This window comes from Narcine bancroftii, chromosome 3 (assembly GCF_036971445.1).
Source record: "Narcine bancroftii isolate sNarBan1 chromosome 3, sNarBan1.hap1, whole genome shotgun sequence".
NCBI lineage: Eukaryota > Metazoa > Chordata > Chondrichthyes > Torpediniformes > Narcinidae > Narcine > Narcine bancroftii.
In genome coordinates this window covers 212,676,174-212,691,477 of record NC_091471.1, presented here as the reverse complement: position 1 = coordinate 212,691,477, position 15,304 = coordinate 212,676,174, and the positions used below count along the sequence as shown (strand labels likewise).

Here is a 15,304-nt window from a genome sequence, read left to right as displayed (position 1 = left end):
AGATGAAACATCCTCCTACATCAAGTCTTTATGATCATGAAAAATTTTGTATGCTTCAAGAGATTTTCTTTCATTCTTCCAATGACTCTACTTAAGATAATTAAGACATCGGAGCAGAAATAGGCTATTCGGTCCATCGAGCCTGCTGCACCATTTAATCATGAACTGATCCATTTTCCCACTCAGCCCCACTGCCCTGCCCTTCTCCCCATAACCTTTGATGCCCTGGCTAATCAATCTCTGCCTCAAATTCACCCACAGAGTTGGTCTCCAGAACCATATGTGGCAACAAATTCCACAGATTCACCATCCTGTTGGCTAATGAAGTTCCCCCGCATCTGTTCTAAGAAGACGTTCTTCAATTCTGAAGTTGTACCCTCTTGTCCTAGAATTGCCCATCATGGGAAACAACCTTTCTATATCTACTCTGCTCATACCTTTCAACGATCAAAATGTTTCAGTGTGATCCCCCCCCCTCACTCTCCTCTAAATTCCAACAAGCACAGGCCAAGGGCTGTCAAATGCTCCTCATATGATGCCCTATCATTCTCAGAATCATTCTTGTGAATATCCTCTGAACCCTCTCTAACGCCACCCAGTTTTGGTGGTCCTGTAGAATTTTGCATTTTTAAGAGATTTCCTTTGATTCTTCCAATAATCATTAATGTAATAATAATAATACCTGGCTGCATTCACTCCAAGAATATTCCTTTTTTTGGTAAGGAAGCCAGAACTGCATAACATACTCCAAATACAATCCCACCAAGGCTTGGGGTAAGGCATCATTCTCTTGTACTCAAAACCTCTTGAAACTGAAAACTGACTAACCAATTGCCTCCATAAATGCTTATTGCACATTCACATGTTTAGCTTCACTAATTTTTATACAAGGTCACCCAGGTACTTCTGTTCCAACCTATCACCATTTTCCCAATGAAGTATGTTTACATTTACCAATGTTGCCTTGAAGTTGCCGTATATTTGCATCAGTTTTGCATCCTCACAACCCACATTTCTGCTCAGTTATATCCCATTGACAAACCTACACATTTTGCATTCAGTTCCTTCACCCAGATTGCTGGCATCATGAGTAACTGGGGTCCAAGCACTGATCTGTGTGACACTCTTCTGGTTACCTGAACAAGACACATTTATGAGTCTTGAGGATAAAATATACCCATTACTCATTAATTCTTGTTTCCTGTCTGTCAACCAAATTACCAGTACATTACCTTTCATTTTGCACACTAATCTTATGATATTTTAGTAAGGATCTTCTGAAAATCCAACTACAGCTCATCCCTTATTTGTTCTACCTGTTACATCCCCCAAAACTCCAGTTTTTTCTGGAAAAACACAAATTCCTTTCATTTATCGATGATGATTTTTCAAAACCCATCTAAGTATCCTGCTGTTTCATCTTTTATTATCGTATTTTTATTAACTGTTTTTTTTTTCCCTACTAGTTTTAACTGGCTTCTCCTTCTCTCCTTTTCCAAAAAGTGGGCTTATATTTTTCACCAACCAGCAGGAACTATTCCATTATCTTCAATTTTGTTTGGAAAGTAACAAACAACACATCCAGCAATTGCATGGTGATGTCCTTAGGTATTCTGTGGAACAGATTATCTGATTCTAGGTATTTAGTCTTTCAGCCCCCTTTTATTCTCCAATACTTTTTTTCCACTCATCCTAATTTCCTTTAATTCATCCTTTTTGACACACTTCAGTTTCCTTACATTTCTGGAAAATTATTTGTATCATCTTCCCCATAGACACAATCAAAGTTTTCAGTTTGCACAGTTTGTGGGCACCAACTTCTTGTTACATTTCTCTCTTTTGTATATGTATCTTTCCTTGAGAATAATTTTTTTGCACTGCCTATAAGTAGAAATTCTGTCTGGTCCACAGAAAAAAAGAATCTCAGGGTTGTATGTGATGTCATGTGTGTTCTCAGACAATAAATTTGAATTCGTTGCTCTGCTATTTATTTGCCCCACTTTATTATTCTCTGTTTCCTATAACAAAGGAGCCAAGAGCCATTTCATGCTGTTTCTTTTTACATGCAGAAGATTCTTACAAATCTACATTTTCTGTGTTTATTATAATTGAACCTACAACACTCTTGATTTCAGGACATACCTCAAATTCTAGCATGGGAATATTTTGTTCCAGCATTCCACGCAAAGTTTTAATGATCGCCTCCAGTTTAAAGCCTGTGTACTGGCTTCCTGGGAGAACCTCAACAACTGAGAGGGCAGCAGGCTTCTCTCTGGTTACTGGCCAATCTGCAGCAAAGATTTTAATAGAGACAAGTGTGAATAGCTTAAAGTTATGCAATAACTGTGAACAAATGTGGCATTTCTAATTGTGATTCAGCTAGTCCTACATTTCCACAATTTCTATGCAATCGTTAGTTAATAGAAAATAATTTCTAATAAATTTATTTTGTAATAAATTAGAGCTTGTTGCATTTTATGAAACATAATTATAAATACATATATATCCACTAAATGTATCCTACTTTTAAACAGCATGAACTGTTTCCAATCATATGCAAGTTTATTTGAAGAATATATAGAGATATGTCCATGCAAGGTCATTTTCAATTCAGAATGTGAAGCCTTAATCATTTCAGATCCTCTACATTGGCTTTCAGAGATCGAGTTATTTCTTTGATCATTGTCCAGTGTGCAGTCTCCCTTTTGGAGCCTGGCTTCAAGCAAGGGGTTAGTGTAGTGGTTAGTGCCACGCTGTTAAAGAGCCAGCGACTGGGATTTGGGTTTGAATCCCATGCTGACTATAAGGAGTTTGTACATTCCCCCTGTGCCTGCGTGGGTTTTCCCCAGGGGCTCCAGTTTCCTCCCTCCATTCAAAACGTACCGGGGATTGTAGGTCAATTGGGCGGCACGGGCTCACGGGCCAAAATGGCCTGTTACCGTGCTATATGTCTGAATTTATAAAATGAAGTGTAGAGGCTGCCTCAGTGCAAGCAAGTTTTTGTTTTCCCTGTGTGACTGTGACGCCTGATGAGGGCCTGCTCCCAGGTCCACCAGCTATCATAAAGATCCCTAATCTTTACACAGTGGTCAAAAAAAAAACAAACTAATAAAATAAAGATGACTCAAAGTTGACAGACTTAAGGAAAAACTCACACACACAAACTCCAATACCTGGGAGTTAACACCCACTGTGTAATTAGATCATGGATATCCTCACCTCCAGACCACAATCAGTGAAGAACTTCTCCTCCGCAATCACCATCAGTACGGAGCATCACAGGCCTGCATTCTTAGCCCCCAGCTCTACTCACTTTACACCTATGACTGTGAGGCTCGGTATAACAATAACACCATCTATAAATTTGTTGACGATACCATGGTGGTGGGTTGTATAAAGGAAGGGCATGAGTCAGCATAAAGGAGGGAGATTGAAAACTTGGCTGAATGGTGTACCAACAACTACCTTGCACTCAATGTCACCAGAACCAAGGAGCTGATTGTTGACTTCAAGAAAGAAAAGCCAGAGGTCTACAATCCAGTGATCATTGGGGGATCAGAGGTGGAGAGGGTGAGCAAATTTACGTTTTTGGGAACCACTATCTCGGAGGACCTTTCCTGAACCCAACACATCAATGGCATCATGAAGAAAGCATCAGTGCCTCTCCTTCCTCAGGGGTTTGCAGAGGTTTGACATGATGAAGGAGGCTGTTCTCCTGGCACTGGTACAGCGTGGGCTGAGATGGGTGGGGGGGGGGGGGGGGGAGAGAGAGAGAGAGACAGAGAAAGAGAGAGAGAGAGAGACGGTAGCGCAACTCAGTCAGGCAACGGTTAGAGATGGCAGTGCGACTCAAGCGGGAGATGGCAGCGCAACTCGGGCGGCAAAGGGAGGAGAGAGATGGCAGTATGACAGGTGAGCGAGGTGGGGGGGGAGAGAGAGATTGAAGCGGAACTCAGGCAGCAAGATGGGGGAGAAATGGCAGCGCGACTCAGGTGGGCGAAGGGGAGAGAGATGGCTGCGCAACTTGGGCAGGCGAGGGGGAGAGATGGCAGCGTGACTCAGGTGGGCAAGGGGGAGAGATGGCAGTGCAACTCGGGCAGGTGAGGGTGGAGTGATGGCAGCACGACTTGGGCGGGTGAAGGGGAAGAGACGGCAACGTGACTTGGGCGGGCAAGGCAGGGAGAGAGATGGCAGCACAACTCGGGCAGGTGAAGGGGAGAGACAGCAGCATGACTCAGGCGGGCAAGGGGAAAGATGGTAATGCAACTTGGATGGGCAAGGTGGGGGGAGAGAGATGGCAGCTCAACCTAATCAGGGAAGGTGGGAGTAGAGAGACGGCAGTGCGACTTGGGTGGCCAAGGGGGAGAGATGGCAGTGCGACTCGGTCGGGCGAGGGGTGGGGAATAAAGAGACAGCAGTGTGACTTGGGTGGGGGGTGAATGCAGCAGTGCAACTTGGGCAGGCATAAAGTGACAGAAATCAAAATGATTCCAAAATCCGGAACATTCTGAACAACGGCAGGTGTCCGGTCCCAATGATCCCAGATAAAAGGTTAGGCACCTGTATCAATTAGTGGTAATTCTGCTGCGCCCACAGGAAAAAGAATCTCAGGGCTGTATGTGATGTTATGTACTCTGACAATAAATCTGAATAACACCTCAACTAAATTAAAACAAATACAAAGCTCTATTTTATTATCTTTACTCCAGCTGCCAACATCTATCATTCTCCAGGCTCAAGATTGAGATACACAACTGAGGCCTTGGAAGTGTATGGAGGTCTGCATTGGACACTAGTGGCCCCGGTTATAGGCAGGGGTGGCAAGTCCCAAAATATGTATAGGTGTGCTTGGTAGTTGATCTGCATCAGTGATGCACCAACTAACAACCCACCATCTACAGACCAGTTGTCAGATGTCAGGGAAGTTGGGGTTTAAGAATGAGTTTGGGAATCTGGGATGAAAGGATGTGTTGACATTAGAGAGAGTTCGGAGGAGGTTCACAAGGAAACAAGGATGATTCTGGGAATGATAACAGACAAGGAGCGATTGATAGCTCTTGGCCTGTACTCATTGGAATTTAGGAGAATGGGGAGATATCTCATTGAAACATTCTGAATGTTGAAACGCATGGACAGACTAGATTTGGAAAGGTTGTTTCCCATGGTGGGAGAGTCTAGAACAAAAAGGACACAACTTCAGGATTGAACAGGACGAAGATGCAGAGTAATTCTTTCAACCAGAAGTGGTGAATATGTATAATTATTTGCCATAGGCGGTTGTGGAGGCCAAGTCATTGAGTGTTTTTAAGGCAGGATTTGAAAGGTTCTTGATTAGCCAGGGAGAAGGCCGGGCAATGGGGCTGAGTGGGAAAGTGGATCACCTCATGACTAAATCATGGGGCAGACTTGATGGGCTGAACAGCCTATTTCTGCTTTGTTCTGATATCTGTTGTGGGTGTTGAAGGGGAAAAAGTGTGAATGAAAAGAGAGAGCACTGGGTTCTGTGAAGACATTTTACCAGTTTGGGCAGAACTAAAACTTCTCGCCGCTTCTTTACTTTTTCTATTCTCTTCTGTGGTGCTAAGCTGCAGAAATTCCAATGCACTCACTGGGGGATCTAGCAATCTGTGCCCTAAAATGTGGAAAAGGTATGTAGATAGTTGGTCTGGCAGGCTTTAAAACCTGGGCTACTTTATGTCAAAAATATGTGTTCATTATTCCAAATGATAACACCCTAATAATAGTCGTATTTTACCTTTGGGTGAATGGGCCTGCTGAAGAGTATCAATTGAAAGCTCTTCACTGTACCAGGAAATCTCATCCTCCTCTGTGTTGTCCAGACTAGGTACCCTAAAATGATCACACAGACAGTCACTTCATATAGTATTGTCTGCATAAGTCTACACTTAATAGGTGATAACATTATCAGATAATGACACTGCAAGATAAAAGTAATTAATTAGTACATTGACCCTTGCAGTTCATAACTGTTTGATTAAAGGTACAGTAAAAATCCTTATTGTCCAGAATTCAAGCAACCAGCAAAAAAAATTGCAGTAAGTAAATTGGTAAAAAATGCAGAAGGACACTGGTCAGCTTCTTCCCCGCTGGCATCAGATTCCTGATTAATCATCGAACCAAAGACACTGGCTTACTTTTCTCTTTTTTTATAATCATCCACCCTCTTTCCTAACCCACTGAGTTTCTCCAGCAATTTGTTTCGTGCTTAAATGTTTTTTTTTGGCATGTTTTATTTAAATGTTCATACATGCACTAATATCTAAGATAGAGAAAATATGCCTCCTCCATCTCAAATTTAATTTTGATTCAAAAGCTTAAAATCCAGAGTGCACTTTCAAAAGACTAAAAAGAGCGGAGGATTGCCACTTCCAAATTCCAGATTCTACTATTGGGCGGTCAATGTACGTAATTTACTTCTTTTATTAAAATTTGATAAATTAGTTGACTCCTTGGGTAGAAATGGAATTGAATTTTTCTTTTAAAAATTTATGTTGGCAGTCCTTGGGTCATTTTTACCATTTTGTTTTTCTAAATTAACAAGAAATCTGATAATGAGATATAGGTTGAGATAATGGACACAATTTAGAACTTGTTTTGGAATCAATAGTTTTTCTCTAGCCAAATTATTATAACTGATCATCTTTTTTTTTTACCTTCTTTGTCAGATGCAGGTTTTAGTGAGTGGTGTAGATTGGGGATATCGCCTCAAACCGTGCATCTTGGCGCCTCACAGTTCGGCGGGCAGCAACCTCCTTTGAAGAAGACCGCAGAGCCCACCTCACTAACAAAAGACAAAGGAGGAAAAACCCAACACCCAACCCCAACCAACCAATTTTCCCCTGTAACCGCTGCAACCGTGTCTGCCTGTCCCGCATCGGACTTGTCAGCCACAAACGAGCCTGCAGCTGACGTGGACATTTACCCCTCCATAAATCTTCGTCTACGAAGCCAAGCCAAAGAAGAAGAAGAAAGACTGGGGATTAATAATTTTAAATATACCTTTCCGATATCTACAAGTCAGACATTTTGTTCAGCCCAAGCTCTCTGATTTTCCACAGATTTCTGAAACAAGCATTCTGGAGTCACTTCTTGACTTTCAATTTTCTCATAGAGGTTCAATATTGATTATTTGCAGTGATTCGTTAGATTTGACAACAGTTTCCCTAGTTAAGATCAAGAGTGATTGGGAGCATGACTTGGTTTTGTCACTTCCAGATGAGGACTGGGATATTGTTCTAAATTTTTGTGCGGGACATTGTTGCAATTCAAAATAGTACATAGAGCACATATTTCAAAGGTTAAACTATCTTTCTTCTACTCTGATATTGATCCATTATGTGATAAATGTGAAATTTTTGAGGCCTCATTGATAAACGTGTTTTGGTCTTGCCTTAGTTTAGAAATTTTTGGAAAAATAACTTACCCTCTTTATCAATCATTTTTAAGGTCAAATTAGAACCATTCCCCTCCTTTTTTGTTCTCCAGAAGAGGATATATTACTGACTTAATCTCAGAAGCAAATTTTAACTTTTACGTCATTGCTAGCTAGACGGGCAATTTTGATGAAATGGAAAGTCAGCACTCCACTTATTCATACTCAATGGTTACAAGAGGTCAAGTCCTTCCTGAGTTAAAGTTTAAAGGTGAACTTTTATAAGACATGCGGCCCATTCATGGAGTATTACCACAACTTAAAAGAATTAGGGATGCCTCCTGAACAGCTTTGTTGTCCTTTGTATATTAGATAAGCAAATTTGCCTTATTTACAGGGAGGGGTTTGATTAATTGGGGGGGGGGGGGGGGGGCCTTTTTCTTTTTATATGTTTTTTTTTTCTTTTTTAATATTTTGATATAATGGGTTTGCTTGGAAAGGGTGCACACAATTTATACTATATACGATCAAGGTTTTATTTGAAATGTTCAAATGATTTGTCTTTCCTTATATTTCAGCTCACGTATTGGATTTATATGTGTATATTTTTTTAAATTAAACTCAATAAAGATATTTTGAAAAGAAAGCAAGCTTAAAATTGGCATCCCTGAGTGGTTGGTTCGCCAATCACACAAAATGCAATGTCAAGCAATCGGAAAATTCACTTATCCGGCATCTACTAATCTCAATAGATGCCGGTTACCGAGCTTTTCTTTTTACTATATTTGCTTCTTATATGCTAGTCCATTTTAGTAAACACACCAGGCCACAAATTCAAGATTTCATTTTATATTCATGTACAAATTATTTTGAGCTGGTGGATATGGTGCAGGATCCTGGTCATGAGCAGCTCTGTACTTCAGTGCTTGAATCGTTTGGGGTATATTACCTTTCTGAGGCAGTTCCTTCAACATAGGTTTCCTGGACTGAAGAACAGCCATTTTTCCGAGCTGGCTGTAATGTTTAAAAAAATTACATTATTAAACAGAAATAAAATTTAAAAAAATACACACCATCAAATAGTAAAGATTCCACAAAGAAACTCTATCCAACACCAATAATTATTCAACTTTGAGAATTTTTCATTGTAAACTCAGCAGGGTCACCTGATTAGATGATGCTGAACTTATGCCCCCCAGCTTTTAAGAGGGGATAGTATGAACCCATGGACATATGTTGAAGGTCACATGACAAGAATGGTGGGGATGGGCAAAAGTGACAGGAATAGGGGAAGGGAGAGAAACTTGTAGCCACTAATAAGAAAAGAGACAAATGTATTTCCTTTAGAGTTCAGAGGAACATGACAGCCCAATGAAGTTCAACAATTCAAGGACATCATAGCAGTAAGTGATAACCCTTTGAGAAGTCATGCCTAAGAAGGTACATAAAGTAGAACAGATGCAGTTCAGAACATCATGCTACCTCCCTCCCCTCCATGTACTCCATCTACATCTTCCGCTGCCTGGGAAAGGCAGCCAACATACTAAAGGGCCCATCACACCAGGCACACTGTTTTCTCTCTCCTCCCATCGGGGAAAAGACTCAAGTGTGAAATAGTGCACCAATGAGCTCATAGACAGTTTCTTCCCTGCAGTCATTACTAATTTTTTCTATCGTTACCCTATAAACTGTAATTGTGTTCTTGTTCTATTTTATATGGTTGTGTGAATGTTGGAGTTAACCTGTAAGACTGTTCACAGAAGAACCCTTCTCACTGTATGAGGTTATAATGTGACAAATAAACTTGCTGCAAGTCTACTTTTCCTGCTGATGCCTGTTGATCAATTCCCTTAATGTTCAAATATTTATTGATCTAAGTTTTCCAATTTCCTCGGAGTCCACTTAACAAGTGACCGATCCTGGACACACATCTCATTTGTCAGGAAGGTGCAACAGTGACTGCACTCCCTGAGAAGATTGAAGTGGGCAAGGCTACCAGCCACCATCGTGTCAAACTTCTATAGGAGCTCTATCAACAGCGCCCTTGCTGGCTGCATCACAGTGTGGTATATTTTTGCAGCGCATCAGATCAGAGGTTAGCCCTCAGACTTTACTATTTATTAAACAATATTTATTTATGTTTATGTACGCGTTTTTTGTCTGTAAGCAAGCTACGTCTGGATGTGTGTCTGCATGTTTTTGCACTGAGGACCAGAGAACCCTCTTTCATTGGGTTGCACTTGTGCAAACGGATGATAATAAAGTTGAACTTGATATTCTCAACAATTATGCATCCACAACTCTGTGCAAGAAATGAATCCCTTTGTCATAGTGTGATATGGCAGACACCATAGACTGCAACACCTGCAGCAGAGCTTGGCATTGTACTATCTCCTGTGAAAGCAAACCACTTCCCAACATCTCCCAGAGTATCAGAGCCAGCACCACCAGGCTGAGGAACACCTGCTTCCCACGGGCAGTGAGAACACTGAACGACCAAAAGAACTGCTCACCCTAACCATCCGAGGCTCTCATTTGTATAAAGCAGTATCTATTTATTTATTTTTATAGCTATAATACTTGTCCAGCATATGGATTATTTGTCTGTATGTGTGTTATGTCTGGTTGTGTGTCAGCATGTTTTGCACCAAGGACCAGAGAACGGTGTTTCGTCAGGTTGTACTTGTACAATCAGATGACAATAAATTGACTTGACTTAACCCTTAACAAAATCACTGAAGTCTATACGAGATCATCTCTATTTCTTCCAAGATCAATGGGTGTGGACCAATTTTAACGTAACTCTCTCAACTCAGGAATCATTCAGTACATTTGCATTGCACTGATTCCAAGGTAAAAATGATCCTTCCTTAGATATGAAAAATATAACTAGACATGGATAAGTCCTCATCAAACCCTGATGTGATTACAGAAGATAATGCTCTTCATGTCTGCTGAGACTTTTAATAGCCAGTATATTCATTGATGTCCTTGTGCCATTCTTCTTCAGCTACTGATTGGAACATTAATAAACTTGTCGATCAGGATGTGATGGCACGATTGGGCAAGAGGAATAACGCTTACAACATAGCATTGGCAGCCACTGAACTGCATTTGAAATGTAATCACTGGCATTTCCCCAGAGAACACCTCACGAACATTCACAGAGTGAATGAACAGTTCATCTGGGTCGGTGGCATTGATCTACGAAGATAGAAATCAGACAGGACACCAAGGCCTTCCTTCCATTCCTAGACCATGATGGTTTCATCCAAAATCAAATCCCACACCTGATAACAGCTTTCAGCAATTTTGTGACACACCAAGCTCGATTATGTGGTGTAATCTTAGACCATAACACATTAGGAGCAGAAATAGGCCATTCATCCCATAGAGTTTGCCCTGCCATTCCATCATTAGTTGATCCTGCTTCTCACTCAGTCACACTGCTCTGCCTTTTCCCTGTAACCTTTAATGTCCTGGCTTATCAAGAACCTATTTATTAATCATTGTTTTAAATACACCCAATGGCCTGACCTCCACAACCATGCATGGCAACAAATTCCAGATTCACCACCCTCTTGCTGAAGAAATTCCTCCGCATCTCTCTTCTAAGTGGATGCCCTTTAATCCTGAAGTTGTGCCCTCTTGTCTTAGACTCCCCTACCATGGGAAACATTCTTTCTATACCTTCTCTGCCCATGCCACTCAAAATTCAAAATGTTTCAAAAATTCCACTCTGGATTACAGAGCATTGTACAGCAATGCATTGATGCACCAGCCTACATTATGCCATGTAATCTTACTCAGGTCCTGAAAATACAACAGGCGTTAATCATCTTGATATGGCAAATGTTAGCAGCTACCAAAGCCTACCATGATTCTTGTTCATATGCAGTTTGGCCACAGAGTGCAACGTGACTTAGAAAACACCAATAAATATGCACAAATTATGACTGGCAAATTTAAAATTAAAAAGGTATACCATTTCATATTTACATTTCATCTTCAATTCCTAGAAATTATGCTGCTTTCCAATCTCTGGTCAGCAAATCTAATGACCTCCTTAAAACAGTTCCCTCCATGAGTTTTACATTTACATTTTAATTATAGCACAGTAGAAACCGAGTCTGGCCATTTAAATCCATGCTGCCCAAAATCCAAATAAATTTACAATCCCATACTTTTTAAAGGGAGGGAAGAAACTGGAGCACTCAGGAAAAACCCACACAAACATGGGGAGAACGTATAAACTCCATATAGACAGCGCAGGGCTGCTGGCGCTGCAATAGCATCACATTTAATATTGAGCAAACTGTACTACTCCTATCATGGCTACCATCAACACCCTGACAGGGCATGGTTCAAACAGGCCTCAAATATCAGTGCCCAAGAAGAGTGTGGTAACCTGCCTAAATGACACTCACATCCAGTGATGATGAAGCATATCAGCTCCTGTCTGAACAGTGACGTGGATCTGTTCCAATTTGCCTACCGCAGTAATAGGTCTACAGCAGATGTCATCTAACTGGCTCTAAACAAAACCCTAGAACATCTAAACCGCAAAGATGCACACATCAAGATGATCTTTACTGACTACAGTTTGGCATTCAACAACATCATCCCCTCAATTTGATCATCAAACTCCAAGACCCGGGACTCAACACCCCACTGTGTAATTGGATTGTGGATTTCCTCACCTCCAGACCACAATCAGTCAAGCTTAGTAAGAACATCTCCTCCACAATCTCCATCAGTACAGGCACACCACAGGGCTACATTCTTAGCTCCCTGCTCTACTCACTTTACACCTGTGACTGTGTGGCTCAGTACGACAATAATGCCATCTACAGACTTGCTGATGATACCACAGTAGTGGGCTATATATAAAGGGGCAATAAATCAGCAAACAGGAGGGAGATTGAAAACTTGGCCGAATGATATACTAACAACAACCTCTGTAGTGTGTGGTATTGATAAGGCAATTAAAGGGGCCAATGACCAGGTGTGCGCTGACCTTGATTGGCAGGTGAGGTGACTTCTGACTAGGTTCCAGACAGAGAGGCCACGTGACCCTCCACAACCCACAATACATTTCACCAATTGGAAATCACCACACAATGCCAATTCGCTTCCAGGCTAGTACCCCATGGACATATCAACATTATACACAGCCCATACCCACAGATGGCTCACCAACTACTCCCTAGCTCCACAGGTCCCCCAGCTTCCCCATGGGGACTTGCGTCCAAGGGACTTGTCCCTGGCTTGTTTAATTTGTTCACCTACTCTCATGTGTGGCAAGTGGGTGATATTCCTTGACTGGTCCGGAAAGTAAGTGCCCCACTCTTTACCGACAGTAGCACCGGTACCACCTCTGTCCGCGAGCAAGTAGTCCAAGGCCATTCTGACTCTTCCTTGTGCTGAAGAGCCACAACCACCACATTAACCAACGTCTCCACCACAGTGTCCATTCGTCTAGGTGCTCCTCCAGATTTATGAGTCATGTGGTGGCACACATCCCTGATAGCATCCACCATACTGTCCCATGGGTAACCAAGGGTCGGTCCAACAGCCGCGCATCCAGGACATTCCATTTAGCCCCCAGGGAACGCCCACCTTCACTAGGCTGTAAACTGCAGACTCTCTCTGCCTGGACACTGTTCCTCCTCACACTCCCACTGACTGGTTGGAGTAGTGCTGGCTGGACTGTCTGCACAAACATTCCCAAGACCTGCTCACGTTTTGGGAACTTAGTCTAAGAGTTAGGTCTTTGTACTGGCCAGATTGTGCACAGGGAAAGACCCATCCCCGGGCCACCAACCCCATTGGGAAGCTGGATTTGTGGCTGTTACTGGTGTGGGGTGAAGTTGGTTGGCGATCATTACATTGATCATTACATAGGAACATCAAAACCCGCAGAGCCTAACAGGTCTCCCCCCACCCCCCACCCCCTCCAGAGTTTCTATTTTCAGTGTCAGCAGGGATCAGTGTTCACGGCAGTCCTTCAGTAGCATTCAAGCTGTTGTCTCTGTCAGTGCATTCATCAGCCATGGATCCAACTACAGCTCAGTGCCCTCATCACTGGTTCCAGTGCCCCTTGCAGGTGTATCATCCTGTGAATGGAGGAAACTCACTCTCTCCCGGTTAGCCTGCAGGTGGGCGTGTAGACAAGTCATTTCCGTTTCCCTCCGTAATGCATATCTCCCAGTCCGCACGCTACAAACCCCCCCCCCCCCCTTCTCAGTGCCCCTTTCCCGGCGAGGAGGCTCGACGTTCCACCTGTCCATAGGGCGCTCCATCACAGGCCATTCCACCTGCCCACAGGCCACTTCACCTGATCACAGACCATTCCACCTGACCACAGGCCACTCCACCCACCCAGTGACTGCTCCTTCTGCCCACTGGCCATTCCACCTGACCACAGGAGGGTCCACCTGTCCACAGCTGCACCACCTTTCAGTAAGGGTGCGCCACGGGACACACACAAATGGGAGTCTGCATACACGGTTACAGGGAAAGGTTAAATTGATTAGTATTGTGCAAAAAATCATGACTGCATGGGTCCAGTCGAAACTTCTTGAACCCTACTCACAATGCCTAATGTGTGTGTGAAACCAGTTCGAAACCATTCGTGGATAGAAAGAAAATTACAGCATATGATATGCACCATGGCTTGATTATCTCTAGCAGGCATGGCTCTTATCTAACCAAACTAGGGACAGTAATTTCTAGACACACAATACTACAGCTCCCAATTCTTGGGCTGTGCACACCTTACCAATGATCCTCCAACGTTATCCACATTTCCCAACCTGGAGTGGAGCTAGGGTTCATCCCAGAAGAGAAAGAGGAACATGGCTGGAGAGTCCGGCCCAGGTATCGATGAGGTAATTAAAGGGGTCAATGACTAGATGCGTGCTGACCTGTGGGCAGGCTTTACCTTGATTGGCAGATGAGGTAACTTCTGACTAGGTTCCCGATGGAGAGGCCACATGACCTTCTGCAATCCATATTCCCACCATGTTCCAGATGGAGAGGTCACGTGACCCTCCATGATTCACACTACAACTTCACACACAATGCCACCAAAACCAACGAGCCAATTGTAGATTTTAGGAAGGGAAAACCAGAGGTTTACAATCCAATGATCACCTGGGGGATAAGAGGTGGAGAGGAACGCTATCTCGGAGAATCTTTCCTGGTCCTAACACACTAATGGCATTGTGAAGAAAGCACGCCAGTGCCTATACTTTCTCAGGAGTTTGTGGAGCATTACATGACATTGGAAACCTTAGCAAACATCCACAGATGTGAAGTCGAAAGTGTGCTGACCAGCTGCATCAGGGACTGGTATGTGGGCAACCACTGGTTAGTGGAAAGCCCTACCAAAGGTAGTGGACATGGCCCTGTATATCACTGGCAAAATTGAGAACATCTACAGGGAACACTGCTATCGGAGAGCAGCAGCAATCATCAAGGATCCACACCACCCTGCACATGCACTGTTCTTGTTACTGCCATCGTGAAAGAGGTACAGGCATCACAAGACTCACACCACCAGGTTCAGAAACAGCTGCTACCCCTCCACCATCAGACTCCTCAATGACAAACTCAATCAGACACTCACTTTAGGACTTCTACTTTGCACTTTATTTATTACTGAATATTTATTTTCTGTACAGGTATACAATCCCTTATCCGGACATATAAAATCTGGAAGGCTCCAGTCGGGCGGGCAAGGTGGGGTGGGGGAACTGACAGTGTGAGTCGAGTGGGCAAGGGAGGGGAGATGGCAGCGCAACTGAAAAGGGGTGGGGGTGGATACGGCAGCACAGTTTGGGTGGGCTTAATCTTGCTTTCCGAAATCCAGAAAAATGCGAAATTCGGAACACACTGTCCCCCAAGGGT

General features: G+C 43.0%; 1 protein-coding gene across 8 annotated transcripts in view; it reads right to left on the bottom strand.

Moving 5' to 3' along the window:
* ptpn13 (protein tyrosine phosphatase non-receptor type 13) overlaps positions 1-15,304 on the bottom strand; it is a 384,832-nt gene that overhangs the window by 19,576 nt on the left and 349,952 nt on the right. For 4 of the 8 annotated variants that reach the window (XM_069926529.1, XM_069926530.1, XM_069926528.1 and 1 more), the window contains 5 exons: positions 8,343-8,407; positions 5,756-5,850; positions 5,519-5,632; positions 2,143-2,288; positions 1,047-1,136 (listed from right to left, as the gene is read on the bottom strand). In XM_069926529.1, coding sequence (XP_069782630.1) covers positions 1,047-1,136; positions 2,143-2,288; positions 5,519-5,632; positions 5,756-5,850; positions 8,343-8,407 — 510 coding nt within the window. The remainder of the gene's footprint in view (positions 1-1,046; positions 1,137-2,142; positions 2,289-5,518; positions 5,633-5,755; positions 5,851-8,342; positions 8,408-15,304) is intronic. The other 4 variants (XM_069926531.1, XM_069926535.1, XM_069926532.1 and 1 more) reach the window with 3 other exon arrangements.